Source organism: Papaver somniferum, chromosome 2 (genome assembly GCF_003573695.1).
Source record: "Papaver somniferum cultivar HN1 chromosome 2, ASM357369v1, whole genome shotgun sequence".
In the NCBI taxonomy this organism is placed as follows: Eukaryota; Viridiplantae; Streptophyta; class Magnoliopsida; order Ranunculales; family Papaveraceae; genus Papaver; species Papaver somniferum.
The window spans coordinates 39827869-39845120 of NC_039359.1; the positions used below are offsets into that span (position 1 = coordinate 39827869).

General features: G+C 35.3%; 2 protein-coding genes and 1 pseudogene across 2 annotated transcripts; 1 reads left to right on the forward strand and 2 right to left on the reverse strand.

Annotated features, from left to right (window-relative positions):
• The first annotated feature begins 829 nt into the window (after positions 1 to 829).
• LOC113347423 (zinc finger A20 and AN1 domain-containing stress-associated protein 6-like) lies at positions 830 to 1880 on the forward strand. The gene is made up of 2 exons (XM_026591072.1): positions 830 to 996; positions 1121 to 1880. The coding sequence occupies exon 2, from the start codon at positions 1129 to 1131 to the stop codon at positions 1633 to 1635; it is 507 nt and encodes a 168-aa protein (XP_026446857.1). The 5' UTR covers positions 830 to 996; positions 1121 to 1128; the 3' UTR covers positions 1636 to 1880.
• A 1428-nt stretch (positions 1881 to 3308) lies between these two features.
• Positions 3309 to 5713, reverse strand: LOC113347422 (tryptophan aminotransferase-related protein 3-like). Its single transcript, XM_026591070.1, has 5 exons — positions 5267 to 5713; positions 4654 to 4954; positions 4253 to 4563; positions 3875 to 4152; positions 3309 to 3722 (listed from the first exon to the last, which is right to left on the reverse strand). The coding sequence occupies exons 1-5, from the start codon at positions 5623 to 5625 to the stop codon at positions 3493 to 3495; spliced, it is 1479 nt and encodes a 492-aa protein (XP_026446855.1). The 5' UTR covers positions 5626 to 5713; the 3' UTR covers positions 3309 to 3492.
• Positions 5714 to 13770: 8057 nt separating this feature from the next.
• On the reverse strand, positions 13771 to 16207 carry LOC113350865 (annotated as a pseudogene).
• Positions 16208 to 17252: the final 1045 nt, after the last annotated feature.

Below are 17252 nucleotides of genomic sequence, written 5' to 3' on the forward strand. Positions count from 1 at the left end.
TTCTACAATTTTACTTCCAAACTGCCAAGAACAGTGAATGCGCATGATCAAGAAATTGTAGTTGAGGCTATGAAGGCATTAGTTGATACTCTGCAATGTGAATACGAACTTATCAAAAGAGAAATTGATGACGCTGATGAATCTTATAAAGAGGCGATCATTGAATTTGTTGACAAGCATTCTTACGTTGTTGATATGCCATTGTTCGAAGACCTATTTTCTGATGAACAAAAAAGAAACTTGCTTGAGCTTGGCACAACAATCCCTGAGACCGAAGGCAAGATGTCAAATCAAATATATGATGAACAGCGCGTTAGGTTTTTGCAAGGAAAGCTACAACAGGCTGAGGACAAGCTCGCACCACTATGTAGCAAGGGGCAAGACTATTACCACTTGATAGACGATGTGGAGTATTTCATCAGTATTGTACGGGATAGAGCCACCTTCTAGCACTCTATTTAGCCTTTTCTTTGGATGACATTTTCATTGCTGCAACTGGAGAAATATTTGCATTAGTTGGTGATAAGTTCGTCATTTTTCCTGTTTTTAATGGTGTTTTTATGTAAAAAAGGTTATAAGCAAAACAAAATCCAAAAACAAAACAGTGGGAGACCTCAGACCATGGTGTTTCAAACTATGGATGTCATTTGGTTCACTTCACACCCACTTGTTGGTACTAGTGTACTTTGTAACCTGATCTGATCACCCGACACTTGCCAACTAATTCTGATGTCACCCCCATCATCACCATTAGATATCTGTAGTTTGAAGCATAACCCACCAACTCCCCTGAAACAATTGAATCCAGCTACTTATCTTAACATAATACAGTGTAGACGACTGTACAAATTAAAAACCCTGACCTAAGCAACCAAGATTTCCCGATTACTAATAACCCTCGACTACAACTGAAGTTCTGTACTTTATGTTGTACTACAACTCTTATCAATCTTTCTGAGTCTAAATAGACAGAGAAAAAAAGATCCTTAAATCAAGGTTAGTGTCTCTTCTACTTTACTTTATCGTTGATTTGTTTTTCTTTTTCTATTACCCGGTGCTTTCCTTTCAATCTTCATGGGGCTTTTTAAAGGATCGTAATTTAGGATTCTTAATCTGTTAGGGGTGAACATGGCGCAAGAGAGTCAGAAAAGAGGAATTGAAGAAACGGGTTGTCAAACACCCAACTCTCCAACCCTTTGTGCTAACAATTGTGGGTTTTTTGGAACTTCGGCGACCAATAATTTCTGTTCAAAATGTTACAAAGATATCATTTCGAAGCAATCCAATCAAAAAGCTCCTGTCGTTTCAATTGTTACAACTGAGAAGAAGGATAATGTTGAGGAGGACCCAATTATCGGTGAAGCGGAGAAGATTGCGACTGCAAATGCAAATGCAAATGATGAAGGTGAAGCGACCACCTCTGAAGATCCGACGAAGAAACTGGCTAACCGTTGCAGTTTCTGTAGGAAACGTGTTGGACTCACGGGATTTAAATGCCGGTGCGAACAAACATTTTGTTCCGTTCATCGTTACACGGATAAGCATAATTGTAAATTCGATTACAAAGGTGCAGCGCAAGACCAGATTGCCAAAGCTAATCCAGTTGTCAAAGCAAATAAGATTGAGAAGATTTGATAGTGGCAATGCAGCAGAGCAGGCAGAGGTGTAGTGAAATGTCTGTGATATTGTTTAATACAAGGAGTACTGGCTTATCTATAAGGTAGATGGATATCTCTTTCCTTTTCGGAATAAATCTATGTATCTACCGGGAGTTTGATGAATATGTACAGTTAGGTTTCAATTGGAAGTTATAACATTTAAGGTTCTCTATTTTCTTGTTCATACTAGTAACTCTCTGGAATATCAGTGTCTTTTGGTTCGAATGTTAAGCTGTGCTGTTTAAATGTTTACTCCAATGGGTGTATATGTTACTGCTACCTCGTCATATAGATCATCCTCAGCTATAAGGAATTTGTATGTGAAATTTGCAACTATTTATTGGTCTAAAATTGTAGCAGTAAATTGTTTATGCAGCTTGGGAATTTGATCAATCTCTTGTTATCTCAGAAAGCTGAGAAGATTACCTAGTGCAGTTGCGCCGAGCTCCACTCATCTGGTTATTCCTGGGCCAGGTTTAGTTCTTTAACTTGTATACCTGGTTAAGCCTTCTAGTTCTGGCCGCCATTTAGATGTTGCATTCCCTGTTGATTTCCATGAAGTAACAGGTTGATAGGATATTATTAGTTCGCTATTTGCAGGCACCCATTGTCACCATTTACTAATATAACAAACAAAATAATAAGTAGTATATGGTAGTCGTGCAATTTAGCATCTCTGATGATAAGTAGTGCTATTTGTCCATAATTAATAGCAGTTCTGCCCCATTAATTTTCTTTGTGTACTTGTTCTTGAGAAACTAAGGCATCCATGTGTTGGATTAACAATCGAAGTCATCCTGACTCTTTATAAGGCTTACACGCATGTAGTGATTTTCTGCATTCAAAAAGTTTCCGGCTCTACGGATGATGCCACCAGCTCTAAGCAGTGTCTCATAGCAATCTTCATCTTCTTCTCTCTTACACTTCACCCACGCATATCCTGCAATATCATCAATGACTTTTAAGTACTATTTCATCAAGATCAGCGAATTTTGTGTATAGATCATGTCGCTCGAGTAAAGGGGAGAGGCCTGTCAGCAGTATGTTGACTAACCTGGAAAAACGTTTGGATGCAGTTACTATTTTGTTTATTTAATCTTTTCCATCGTATCCTTGTTGTTCTGTAGCTCAATTCAAAGAATTGTTTCCCATTATTAAGTACGCAGCTTCAGATGGCGGCAGTCACAAGAAAGGCCAAGAGTGCTCACGATCATGTCCTTTATTAAGGCACGCCTGGTTTGCATATAAATACATATATGTAGATAGATCAGTCATTCCATGCTAATAGATTTTTACTTTATGTCACTGAAGATTATTTTGAGCTTTCGCTACCAAACTTGCTTCAAATGATCTGACATGAATTACTTACCCAAACTGCATGACCAGTGAGCTTAGACAATATAAAGATCATAAGGTCTTTGTTTGCAGGAGCTGGGAATGCTGTATAATGAGGCATAGTAGGCATGATCGTAAATTGTTTTGACAGATGGGCCTTGGATAAGAACATGATCCTTGAGTTTTACCATCAGGATTGTTCGGAGAAGTTACAAATTCCATGAAATTCAGTGTTGAGTTATACTGTCTGATGGCAATGATCTGTGATGCCACAGATGTAATCCTCCTCATTTGAAGTTCTTAGAATTGAAGAAGTTTGTTTGGGTTTTCTAGATATAATTGCATTGCACATAAAGGACTAGTTGATACATACATTCTTGTTTTTCTTAATGTAGTTGATTACCAACTTCGTTACAGACAAAGTGAAGTTATATTAAACAAGCTAGTAATTCTATCATCGATAGATGATATAACTGATGATATCCACTACAATGGATATTCAGATTGTTTTGCCGCCATATCCTTCACGCACTTGTTCTTGAGAAACTAGGGCTGTCATGCGTTTAAGTAGCCAATCGAAGTCATCCTGACTCTTGATAAGGCTTAGACGTACATAACGATTTTCAGCATGGAAATTGCTTCCATGTCTACCAATTATACCACCATCTCTTAGCAGTGCTTCGTAGCAATTCTCATCTTCTTCTTTCTCACACTTCACCCACGCATAAGCTGCAGTAGCATCAATCTCTTATTAAGTACTACTTCAATTGCATCAGCAGGTTTTGTTAAGATACGTATGGTCAATGCACTAGAGATGATACCGAAGGGCTGATATGAAGGAGGTGATTAATACAAACAACAGTATACATATTTTAACTAACCTGGAGAAGGAACGGTGACATTTTGAAAATATTTACAATATCGAGGGATGAGTTTCTGAAGGGAAAGACGTTTTGATGCAGATAGGACTTTGTTTAAGCTTTCCCATCTAGTCCTTGTTGTTCTGTGTCCGAATTCAAATAACTCTTTCCCAGTTCCAAGTACTACTTTCAGAAGCTTCAAAGTTCTCAACTGGGAGTCACGAGAAACACCAAAACTATTCAAGGTCATGTAGTTTAGAAATCTTTCATACACTTCTTGATCCTTTATCAATGCCCACCTGTATTGTATATGCTAAATTCTATCAACCAATCTATAACAATTTTTGCTACCAAAACTTTAGCTTGAATATAAATGAGCTGAAATGAATGTTTATTTACCCGAATCTGCTGCTTGCATGACCAGTAAGCTTAGAAAGAGTAAAGATCATGAGGTCTTCATTTGCAGGAGCTGGAATAGCAGTATAATGAGGCCAATAATAAGCGTGATCAAAAATTGTTTTAACAGATGGGCCTTTAAGAAGAACTGGTTCCTTCAGTTCAGCATCTGGATTGTCCGGAGAAGTTACAAATTCGATGAAATTCACGGACGAGTTATATTCTGACGGCAACGACGTATTCTTCCACATAGATGTATCTCCTTCCCATTCAAAGTTCTTAGAGTTGAAGAGATCTGTTTGGGACTTGTAGAGCTGCATCCAAAGGGTTAATAATCCATTATTGAATTGAATTATTAGTTGTTTTAGACATTCAAGTACGTCATACAAGAACTAGTTTCATACCGGGTAAAAAGGGATGGATCCAAGAATCCTGGTGGGAGATGGTGGATCCTGAGGGGAAAGTGCATAAATTGCTGCATTGAGAAGTTGTGTGGATCCAGCACCGAAAACCATGAACTTTCCGGTGGTATTTGCATTTCCAACCGTTGCATGCAATTCTCTAAGAAGCCTCTCGAGCTCCTTTGAAATGAAAGTACCATGCTCGTATCCAAATTTGTAAGCCATGCGGTGCCACCCAGCCACCATAACCGCACTACTTTCAGCATGTTTCATCCAAAATGGCTCCAGAAATATCGGATCCCCACTGCATTAAAAAAAATCCGATATAGTTACTTAGCTCTCTATTGCTTAGTCATCCCCTTAAAAGAAAGTGGTCTTCCCCACAGTAGCCTTCTTCCTAAAGCTAACTCATTGGACTGTCGGAGAATCCAACAAAAACTGACAGTGAAAGACTATCAGTTTGAGGAAAAGTTTATTTTTAACAGTTATGATGAAGCATGCTTTCTCCACCTTAAAATGTCCGAATTTATTCGATCACTTTGAGGAAAAGTTTGTAATTCTGAATCGCTCATGTCTATTAAACGATCGGGAATGGGCGGATGAAGAGAGAGATTACCTATCAGCATCAGCAGGACAATCAGGAGAGAATTGAGAGCAATCAGCGCCATAATAACAAGAATTGCACTCGCAACTTGGAAGTGGATCGCCTCCGTTTGCTCCTTCCAAATGATTAGCAGTTAATAGAATACCATCTAAGAAAGCACGACCATCACCAGAACAAGAAATTGAAGCTACATCTTCAGCCTCTTTTGCTGATCTTCTTGTCCAACTCAACTCGTTTTCTTCATCACTGCTTCTCAAAATACTTAATATCTTACTATTGCCTTCATTAATAAGCACATAACTAGCAAGTAACAGGTTAAGGATTACTGAGAAACATAATAGTAATACCCAAACCCAAGAGTACTTATTCATATCTTTGAGTATTTTATCTCCTTTTCCTTTGTTTGATTTTTCTTCTCAATCGACCAAACTTATACCACAGATACCATAGGATGATGATGACTTTACTAGGAAAATGACCTTTGAGGTTTTAGAGATTCCCCGGTCCTTCGATCAATTAAGATGATTGTTGATATGGGTGGGATCTGTTTTGATAATTAATAGAGGGAAAGCCACTTTTACTAAGGGAAAGCTGAATTTGGGGTGGATTTAAAAAAAAGATTGCACCAAACTAATAACATCACTGCCCACCACGTCCCAGAAGTGAATATAGAAAAGTAGAAATCGACGTTTAATCCCATTTTCAGTGGGCTTTAGACTCTTTAGTCCTATTATTTGAAGCCCGATACTAATAGGTCCTATTTTATCAATACCTGAACGGGTTAATCCTTTTCCTGACGGTTCAGTCCAAACTAAAAATATAATAATATCACATTACTTCTTCATACGATTTCTTCATTTCCCATCGAAACAGCTCTCCTACAAAGAACATTTTCTAAAACCTAATTTCAATATCTCAATGAAGATTCAATCTCCAAATTGAGATTTGAAATTCAAACAACACTCGATTCAACTTGAAAAAGTTAGATCTTCATCGTCGATACTAGTTTATTTTGATTATATCGATATCGAGGAGAAAAGTTGGTGAAATTCAATTTCAGCAAATTGATTTGAAGATTTCATCGTTGAAATTGATTTAAAAGGTAAGTTTAATCTATTTTTGATGTTTCTTTTACTCGCAATTGTTAATTTATAAATATATAATTTGACCTAGCTTTCAATTTATTTTGTTCTGGTATTGTGATTTATTTGTTTTAACTGTAGTAAGTGTATTTGATGTTTTGAATTCTTATAGTGGTAACTTTCCGCAAATGTAAGTATATTTAAAAACTTTATAACTAACCTACTCGGACGATAAGAACGGTCTTCAGAATTTTAATGTTGTTTAAAGAAATAATAATTTGATCTTTATTTAGAGTCACACATTACTGCAATACTTCCATAGGTAGATTCCCTTAAAATTTGAGTTGCAGAGTAGTTACTTCCTTGCATAAGACGTGATTGGGATTAGTGGGCACAACTCTATTTACATCAATTCAACTTGGTGTAACCTATTTTTTTTCAAAATACAAATAATGCTAATGCATCCAAATTTGAGGTGTGGTTGGTTCTTAAATCCATTCATTGTTTACCTACTTCATATCAGTTTTTAGAGTATCGGTTGTTGGATAGTGGTTGTTATGCTTCTCTTTTTGAGTATGAAATGTATGCGAAATCGAAGTAAATGGATTCCTTAATGAGAAATATGGAATGATACTAAATCTTTTTAGTGGCTTGCCTGTGTATGAGTATTTTTACTTGGAGATGTTGTCCCTTTATTTATCATCGATTCCTCACATCATTTAATAAACTCCTATTTAATATTGTTATGTTTTGATACTACTCATTTTCTATGAAGCAACTAATGCCGCTGACAATTAGTTGAAATCATCTCGCATGTTGTCCTAACAAACTGTTGTATCCCTCGATGACGCCACCAGTTTCAACTGTTGCATTAATGACAAGTTGAAACTGGCGATTTTGTGTGTACAACATATTTTTTGTACTGCTCTACAAGGTGTATTTCCTTATCCACTAGTTTTATGCATTTCATTGTATTTCTTATACGAGGTGTATTTGTTTGTACACCAGTAATATACAATGTATTTTTATGTATATATTTTGTTTTTTGGTTCTTTTTTTTACTAGGAATACGATATGATTTTGCTTGTGCACCTGTGAATTTAATTGTGCATTTTTATACGGGTGCAATTATTTATATATTGGTTTCGCAATGCTGGATATGCCAATTTTTCTGGACTGTACCCTTTTTATGGTGAATTGAAAGAGGATTGATAATATTCATTTATATAGGATGTGCACATTATTGTACACTGTAATTTTTCTTGCCGATGAATTAGGAGAGGAAATGATAATCTTCATTTATATATGATGTGCACATTATTCTACACTTTTTTTTTTGGCATGTGCATTTTATTGTACACTGGAATTATTCATGGCTATGAATTCACACAAGATATGAGAATGTTCTTTTATAATACACTTTGAAACTGAAATTTGAGTCCCTAGAGAAAATATCAAGGTGCCAATGTTTGTGGAGTGAAATAATATAGAACTCATCCAAGGAAAAATCATATTTGAGAAATACATGTGTATAACTTGACTTGGTCTGTGATCTTGTTTAGGAACTTGACTATCTTATTGGAGCGAACCACAAGCAGAAAACTGCTTCCATAGTTGATGGTTCAAAGGTATCAACAAAGACTATTGGTAGGAACTTGATATCCTCCTCTGTGTGGAGGAATGATCTTCTTTTTACAAGGAAAATTATTCTGCATGCTTCAATTTACGCATGTTTCAATTTCCAATCTCATGTATGTCAGTTTTAGGTTTATGCAGAGAAGTATGAATGAAAAAGGAAAGACGTGTGGAGTGATGCAACAAATGACCAGATGTGAGTTGATAAATAATTCAAACAAAAAAAAAGGAATCTGGAATCGACATACATAAGGATTATTTTGTGTACATAATTGTACACCAGTTGATTGTTAATGTGTACATAGTTGTACACCCGTTGATTGTTATTGTGTATATAATTATACACATGCTAATTATTAATAATGCAAAACTGTATTACTATTGTTGCTTGTTTTCCTTTGAATTTGTGTTTGATGAACTCTCTTTTTACTCACAGGATGTATGCATTTAAGGACCATAGAATGTTGGGATGTTTGTTTTATGGAAAAGGAGAGTGCATGTAACACAAGAAGATTTTGAGATGTTGGCAGCCAAGGTAATGAAGAAGGAAACATGCAAGGACATGTCACCCAGAGTTTCAAAGTTGAAATTAAAGTCTTCAAAGCTCAGATTTGGGACACTTCTGGTCAAGAAAGGTCATTTTTCTTTTCTCCTCATTTGGGGTTTTCAGATTTTGAGCAAGTGTCGAACCTTTTTTCCTTAGTTTGGGTTTCTGCTTTATTCAGAGTGATCTAGTATTAGTGTTTTAACTTTTATTGAACTAGCTTTTGTTTAAGATCCTATATGATCTATTGTCGAAACTCTATGGTGGACACTTCTCATACTGGTAAAGATATTAGATACATGTATAAATACCATGGCATGACATCCCATAATAATTGTTTCTTTCTTATTCCTAATCATATGATTGCTTGTTGATATTTCACATCAATGTAGTTTTTCTAGCGATTATGCTTAATCCTAAAAATAAGAATTAACTGGTGTATTTTCTTGTACACCAGTTACATGGGTGCAAATAAAATTGCACCGTCTTTTTGTGCTTGTTATATAAGGTGTATATGCTGGTACACCAGTTATATTCAGTGCATTTTTATGTGCGTTGTTTATTCTTTTTGTATTATAGGGTAATGTATAGGGTTCCGATATCTCTATTATGGTTTCTTTGTGCATAATTTTGGATCCAAAACTAATTGGAACAATTGGACACATGTTGCCAGGGGCTATATATTAAGTTCATTTCCAAGTAACTTTTTTCTCGCTTCGATGTTTTGTTTATGGTTTCTTGAGAGCGGGGGATATCATATATTCATTTATTATGATATTAGAGCAACTTGAGGATCTCCTAGCCTCGTCAGAATCCAATCAGAATCAACTTAAGATAGTGGTCAGGATGACGAAGACGACTCAGAGTGCTACATCTATTACGCCTCCAAGGTAGACACTCAATTTGATCTATGTTGCCATAGTCTTGCATTGGCTGCATAACCACCCACCTTCTCAACTGTCAACGATGTTTCTTTTTACAATGCAACAGTATTTGAGGTGATTAAGGTTGAACTCAAAACACTGTAACAACATGTTCTGTTTTTTCTTTTTCTTTTTTTCTTCTTACATACCTTATAATAATCATCCTCAGAATGTTTTTTAAGCTAATGTGTACATAGTTGTATACATGTTGATAGTGTACATAAATGTACACTTACTGGTTGTTAATGTGTACATAAATGTACACATCTTTGATTCTTATGCTCTCTGGCTCTGCACCTTGTGATGATGAATACATTCTCACTTTTTCCAGTGTCTCTCCTGTTAGGCTCAATCCTACTCCTGGGAAGATGAGTGCATCTCCTCGCAGGACTCCCCCATCTAGGGGTGAAAGCTCTGATAAACTCAGTCATGAAAGCCTTAGAAAAAGGAGCTGATCTCAGCGTGAACCTGGTCGTTCTCGTAGTCCGTTACAACATAATTTTGAGACTAATGTAAGTTGTCTGACCACATTTTGGTTTTTTAATCTTTGAAACTAGAATTAGCAATTAAGCATGTTAGGCTCGACTTATATTGCATGAATGATGTAAGGTTTACATAATGGACAAGTCATCCTTTGAGTAGGCGTGTTGTTTAAAAGGCAGTGGGTGTTTGCATGTTCTCTTCAAAGTACTATGTACACCTGTTGACTGTTAACGTGTACATAGTTGCACATATGTTTTGATTATAAGAAACTTCATTAAAAGTTTATTTGAAAATATTTTCTTGGTATTACTGAATAAAGAACTTCTTTAGGTGAGCATATTTGGTTGCTTAATAGCGTTACTACTCTCCCATTCTTGGTTTCTTTCTTTTTTTAGGTTCTGAGTTTTGGTTTTAACCAGAGGAGATTTCTTTTAACAAAGATTGAGATTTTAAAACAATCCATAAGATATTGTAAAGATTAAGTTTACATATTTTGGGTAAAGTGAAAAATGTGAAAATGATCTTAGAAATACAACAAGTTGGTTTATCTTGCTGGTTTGCATATCTGAGATTAAGTATTTATTAGATAATGTATAACAATCGTCTAATGTTGACGACTGCAATCTCTTCTTTGTTCGTCATTCTATTTATTGTTAGAAATATCGGAAGCCGAAATTAAGCGATCGATAATGACTGGAATTCCTATGAATGTAACATTTTGACTTGCATTTATCTCTTTGATGATTAGACAAGACGAGTAGTGCCTCAGGTGCGGCACTTAATGTGTGATTACACCATCTTGAGTTGTTGTTTTTCGATATCATGAGATGATTTTAATAGCATGCTTGCTATGTTTAGGTACTTTTCAAGGGAGCTTAATTAAGAACGTGGAGAAGAACAATGGACAGGCTGTATGTGGTTTACAAACTGGTGCATCTTGTCTTGTCTTTGGATTTTCTGGATTTTTCTTGATGTACATGTTTATACACCAGTGTAACATATACTTTTTTTTTAAAATAAAAATTATATAGTCATATGGGTACTCTTTTCGTAGATATCGAAAACAACTTTCCGAATATATAAAATTTGCGAATTTTGGATGAACGGTTCGAAAGATAAATCGTTTTTTAATTATTTTTAATATTATTTGAAATTGGTCATGTATCACTTTGGACTAAAATATAAATATTTGGACTAAATTGTAAATCAGGAAGGTTATATATGTATTTTTCATATTTTAAATATCTTTTGGACTAGATTGTACCTAGTTAACTCGGGATGGGCTAATCTGTACTTTTTGACGCGTCTTTGGACTAAACCTTTTTTTTCTCTATAAAAAATGCCACCAAATCCGTGCTGAACTCGAGTTCATCCCAAAATCTGTTGTACGAATTTCGTCAGCTCTAGGCAATGAGGTCAGAAAATCATTATCATGAATTGTCACTCCACCTTGAGTGACCCTATTGGCAAGACCCGTGGTAACACAAGCATCATCATCCGTGTAAAGATCAGAAAAGTAACTCACGATGTGATTAGAAATATCCTCATGATCAGTAGCCACTTCTCCATCGATTTGAAGGTGCGTAAGCTAGTTCTAGCCCTTCTAATTTTTGCAATGCGATGAAAAAAGAAGCCTCACTATCCCCATCAGTGACCCAACTAGTCACGACTTATCCTTCTAAAAAGTCTGTTTCCATTGAAGAGAAGTGTCCACTTTCTTGAAAGCTTCCACTTTTAAAACATGTAACTCAGCACTGTATCCTTCATTGCACAAACGCTGTTGCACTACCTCTAGCTCATGAAAGGCCTGACTCACTCGAAAATTAATGCCTGCTAACTAGGTTGACGGTTGACCAGAGTTTAAGACAAATGTCCATATTTCAAGTGTCTGACTATGTGATCCCTGAATTTTTCCAAACAATTTTTGTTAGGTTTCGATATAGAATTGGTGTTCGATCCGTAAAGAAGTGTTGTCGAGTTTCGACAAATCGGGTCACTGATATCATCACCAAATGACATTACCACTATACTATATTCATATTGATAAACAATTTTTATGTTCCCTTTACAGGTCCGGTTTTGACATATATGTGGCCTCAAGAAAAATAAAAAAATTATAGCCCCACAAAAAGAGAGCCAAAGTTTTAGAAAACTCTTACGGATTGTCATTGAAACAAGACTTGATCCACATATAAATTCTTAACAATGTCCTCGTGCGACAACCACAAAAGTAACGACCGTTTAACTGAAGAGAATTATCTTAGCTCGATGGTATATTGTTAGTTTATTGTTGGTTTTGTAAACTAAGTAAAATTATAAAAGTAGAATATCACTTCTATTGGTTTGTCCAGTATATATATGAAAGAGAAATCGGAAAATGCCGGTATTCATTGGGGATATTTTAATACAGTTGTCGTCATGATTTTTCAGAATTTTTTAGTGCTGGCATGAATAATAAATATATCCCCAATTAATATCAACATCCCCAATTACTCGTTCATATATATTTAAACATATGGTATTTATTTATTTTCGATAGTTATCCAAATTTTCGTGTAAAAAAAATATATTAGTAGATAAATTTTTTATTATCCATCTTGAAGCATTCTTAGCTAGCTAATCTAATTTTCGATTAATCACGTAAAAATATGCTTATTGTTTATTTGTCTCACACTCTATTAATGTATGGAACTTTTGTTTGTGACCTTTTTGTTTCTGTGGTCCCAAGCAAGGCTTAGCTTATCTGGCAGGGTCGATCTTGTTCCTCTATAGGTACTAGTTGGTGGCTTAATCTTTCTCTAGAAAGATGGATATACGATAGAAATTGTTGTAAATGGTAAAACATTAATTAACAATTTCTCTCGATAAAATGAATGAAGAAATTGACCTTCGGGCCTCATGCGAGATGATTAACAAAGCAGAAGGAAATGAGCACATAATGTAAATAAAAAATTCTCAGATTATTTGTTATTTCCAGGTCTTTTCATCACATTCACTTACAACAAGAAACAAACACCGGCATTTGGAGCATCACATGCATCTTTATGTATTCTTTTTGCTTTCCTTGGTCTTTCGTTTTGTCATAATGCTAATAACCTATCCAGTCACAACTTATCAACCGCTAATGTACCTTTTATCTATCAATCCTCGGGGACATGGCATAATCATGAAGGTAGTATTTTACCGCACTACACCATTTTTTAGTGTTTAGTAACAGCGTATTTCAGTTGCAAAGAGGGGTTGCAACAGTTTGAATCTGTTACGAAAGTCGATGTTGCAATTTTTCGCAACGACAGTTTGCAACTGTTGCAACGTGAATTTGTCGCAACAGTTTGAAACAATTGCGAAATTAGGAGGTCGCAACAGTTTCAAACAGTTGCGAATTTTTTGCAACCTCAAAAAAATGGTGGTTTCGACTAGTCAAAAGCTGGTTTTGACCGGTCAAAAACCAGCCTCAAATTAAAGTTCCCTGTAACAAAATCAAGTTATCCCCGTTCATTTGGGAATCTAATTAATCCAACAAAATTATCAAAAAAAATTGAAATTGAATTAACATTATTAACTGACTTCATTTTACGAGTTCAACAAACTACAATCTCTTCCAAATGTGAAAACAATTTTACAAAAAGATTGAACAACCTTTCTTGGTAGTTCTTGTGTACACGGATCAGGACTACTAGGTTCATTCGGCTAAAATGCAACAAAAAAACACACAAAAAAAAAGCTTATAAGTAAACAAAATCGACAAATCAACAAAAAAAGAAAAACACTTCAATGAGAGATTGATTGATTCCTTGCATCATCTTCTGATGCAAAGTCACTCTTGCATAAACCTCATCGGCTTATTGTTCAGCCTACAACAAAATATTCAAAGTCCAATTAGCATCATACTAGACATTATAATATAAAAAAGATCTAAACATAGATTAGAACCAAGACTAATACATGCCAGTAATTCGATATGAACAACTCGACAAAGAATATTGAAGGTAGAGTAAACATAAGAATTCTATGAACTAATTATTTATTTTTTGATGCTTCTAACTATAAAAACAAAATTATTCATAAAAGGATTGAACGGTGAAAAGACAGAAAGTGAAATTAGAATAGAGAAAAGCAAAAGAAGGTACACTAGACACTAGGATTCATATGTAGTGCTAATTTCGACCCTTGGTCCATTTGATTGATAGGTAGGATAATTACCTGGAAAGGAATACCGTGTTTCAGGAACTATATTTTTCTTCTCAAGAACCACCACTGTCCTTCCAACAACATCAAGATACGAGTAACTTGTCTGCAAGAATTCCACAAAGATACAATGTTTTAGGTATGGGTGATTGAGTACATTTCTCATGGTAGAGTCAACAAAAATACACAAATGTCTAGAAACTATTAACAGTAATTCATTAATACTGTGTACGAGAAGAAATACCTCGAGATGTTGATCAACTGGAAAAGGAACGATTGCAGAAGGATCTTTTGATCCCTCGGGAAGCACCACCTGATGCATAATGTATATACAATCAACCAGTATGTAAAACAAATAATTGTACGTTTTTCATTTCTATATCACTTAATAGATCATGGATGAAAGGATCCGGTAAGAATAAAATTAAGAGTCTAACACAACTATGATATTATTTGTACCTTCATGGTAAATTTTTCAACTACGGTGTTAACAAGGGGACATCCAAAACTGAAGTTAAGGTGACGCTTGCCATCAGCCGACTCGAAAAGGAAGTCCTATAGTGGTAGTCCATACCCAATAACGGAAGTGTCTTTCCATCCTCCAAACAATGGATAACGTGGCTCTATTTCAAGCTCGGACTGAAACCGAAAATTCCAGTTATAGTGATTTATAAAGAATCCCATGAAGCAATTTCTTAGTAAGAAATTTGTGTAGTACAGAAGATTAAGATGTTTAAAAAACCTTTGAATTACCAGTACGCAAGTGTGATGTGATAGTAGACGGAGTGCACTCGAGGGGGTAGTCTTGCAATTAGCTGCTTAAATGAAGATACACCACTAATCGATGGCCTAGATTGATATTCAACCCTGGAAGAATGAAGAGTTCAGAGGATTATGACAGATAACAATTTAGAAGTAGAAACAATACAAACAGCCGCAAATCAACAATGTATCAAAAGTAAATTGAATTTCTTTCAAAACATTAGAAGACTTTATAGGATGTCAGATTATCTGGTTTCATGAAGTAAACATGCCAAAAACGATAAGCTAAGTGCATTTACGGTGCAATAATTCCACCAATACTTACACGAGAAATGATACGAAAACCTTATTATGAACTAATAACTAACTTGAGAAGATGCCCTTATGACGTGCACCAGCATGGGCCAGAGCATAGTGCTCTGTAATTTGTAGGCTTCCCCAGTGAGATATTTCAACCTCATGTACAAGTTCCTCAACAACCGAAAATGGATTGTTATTCTCAAAGTGAACAAGTATTGGAGAATATGAATATAAGGAGTACGGTTATCATATTGCCCATACTTGATCTCTGCACCAGCACGGTTAGTAGGTTCAATTCTCGTAAAAGATTCAACCTTATTGCTTGGAGTTTTAACAAATGTTGTCTGTTCCTTAACATGATAAGGTGATAAAATAATCGCACTATCACGGAAATACACAAATTGTGGTTCTGATTGTCTGATCTCTTCAAGAAACGGTTCTAACGAACGTATTAGTACATAAAGGACTTCGACAGTGACGGTTTCACCAGGTTTTCATGTAATGTACCAAATTAGCTCAAAATTTTACCAGAAAAACACAAAATGTATGAAGAATGGAGAATGAAAATCAGTTTTGAGATGACGAGTCTTCACTTGCTCCATATGACCTTGAGGAAAGTAAGAAACCCTTTCACCAACATCAACAAGAGGACCAACACAAGCTCTCCCTAACTCTGAATATAGATCATCACATCCATAACCTAGATAAATCCAACCAAACTCAAAATCAAACAATGTCAAAATAGACACAAAATGAAACTCAGAGAAACGAGAAGCTTGATTTCTAATTTATGAATCAAAACCTAGAAAATTTAAGAGAACCCCATTATCAGAATCAGAAAAATGAGCTTTATTTTCTAATTTCTAAATCAAAACCCAGAAAAATTAAGAGAACCTCATTAACAAACACAAAAAACTTAGTTATATTTCTAATTTCTGAATAAAACCCAAAAAAATTAAAACCCATTTATCATTAAAATCAAAATCTCACCTATATTTTGTACTTCCCCAGAGCTATTATCAAACAGAAACGCCATTAAAACCAGTAAACCACCACCACTAGCACCACCACCTCCTCCTTCTCTCTCACAACAAAAACCAAATAAATAAGTAATAAAAACCCTAAAAATTTAAGAAAAAATCGCAATAACAACAACAAAAAAAAACAACAATAGCTCAATTGCTTGATTATATGTTCTCACTCAAAAAAAATCCTAAATCTAAGAAAATATCACAGAATACTAACCACCACCAATTGATTTCAGAACGTTGATTAAAGCTTTAGAGCAACCAATACATTAATAAGATTACCCCCTATCGTAAATATCAACAACCACAACCTAGAAACACGATAACAATAGAGAATGTTATCATCCAAGCCAGATCTACTAGTTCATCAAACTTCACATCTGTTTAAAGTAAATCTAGGGTTAGGGGTTAGATTTTGGCTTTAAATTTGATATATAGTCATCCAAAAGATGCAGCAGACACTGATGAAGAACCTTGGTTTTCATTTGAACGATTTGAGTCAAATGATTTTATTATTTTTTTCTGAAAGAGGTGATATCGAGAGATAAAAAGTTGATTAGAAATGATTTCTGCCGAGAGATGAGAAAAAACATGATTTAAACTGGGTTTCGGATGGTTTCCGCTGAGAGGAAGAGGGAGAAAGTAGTGAGGCAGAACGAGAGAGAGAAGGTAATGAGATAGAGAATGAGGGGCTGTGATCGATAATAAAAAAGATAGAAAACCGAGTCAGCTTTTCCAAGTATCGGAATGGGCTAAATAGTGAGTCAGCTAAAAGTGTGGGCAGGCACACTCACGAGTCGCACGCATACAACTCCAATCTGTTGCAAATCGCAACAAAAACCACAAGTTGTGAATTTTGTAACAAAGATTAACTGTTGCAAAATTTTCGCAACTGAAATTCGCAACTGAAAATTCGCAACAGGGATAAAGCTGTTGCGAAATATAGTCACCAATCCTTGAATTTTGTGTAGTGCTGTAGTGTTGGATTTCAAATTTGTACGAAATCCCTTTTTGTTAGCGGGGTCGCCCAAAGATCTCTAATGTCTCAAAGCG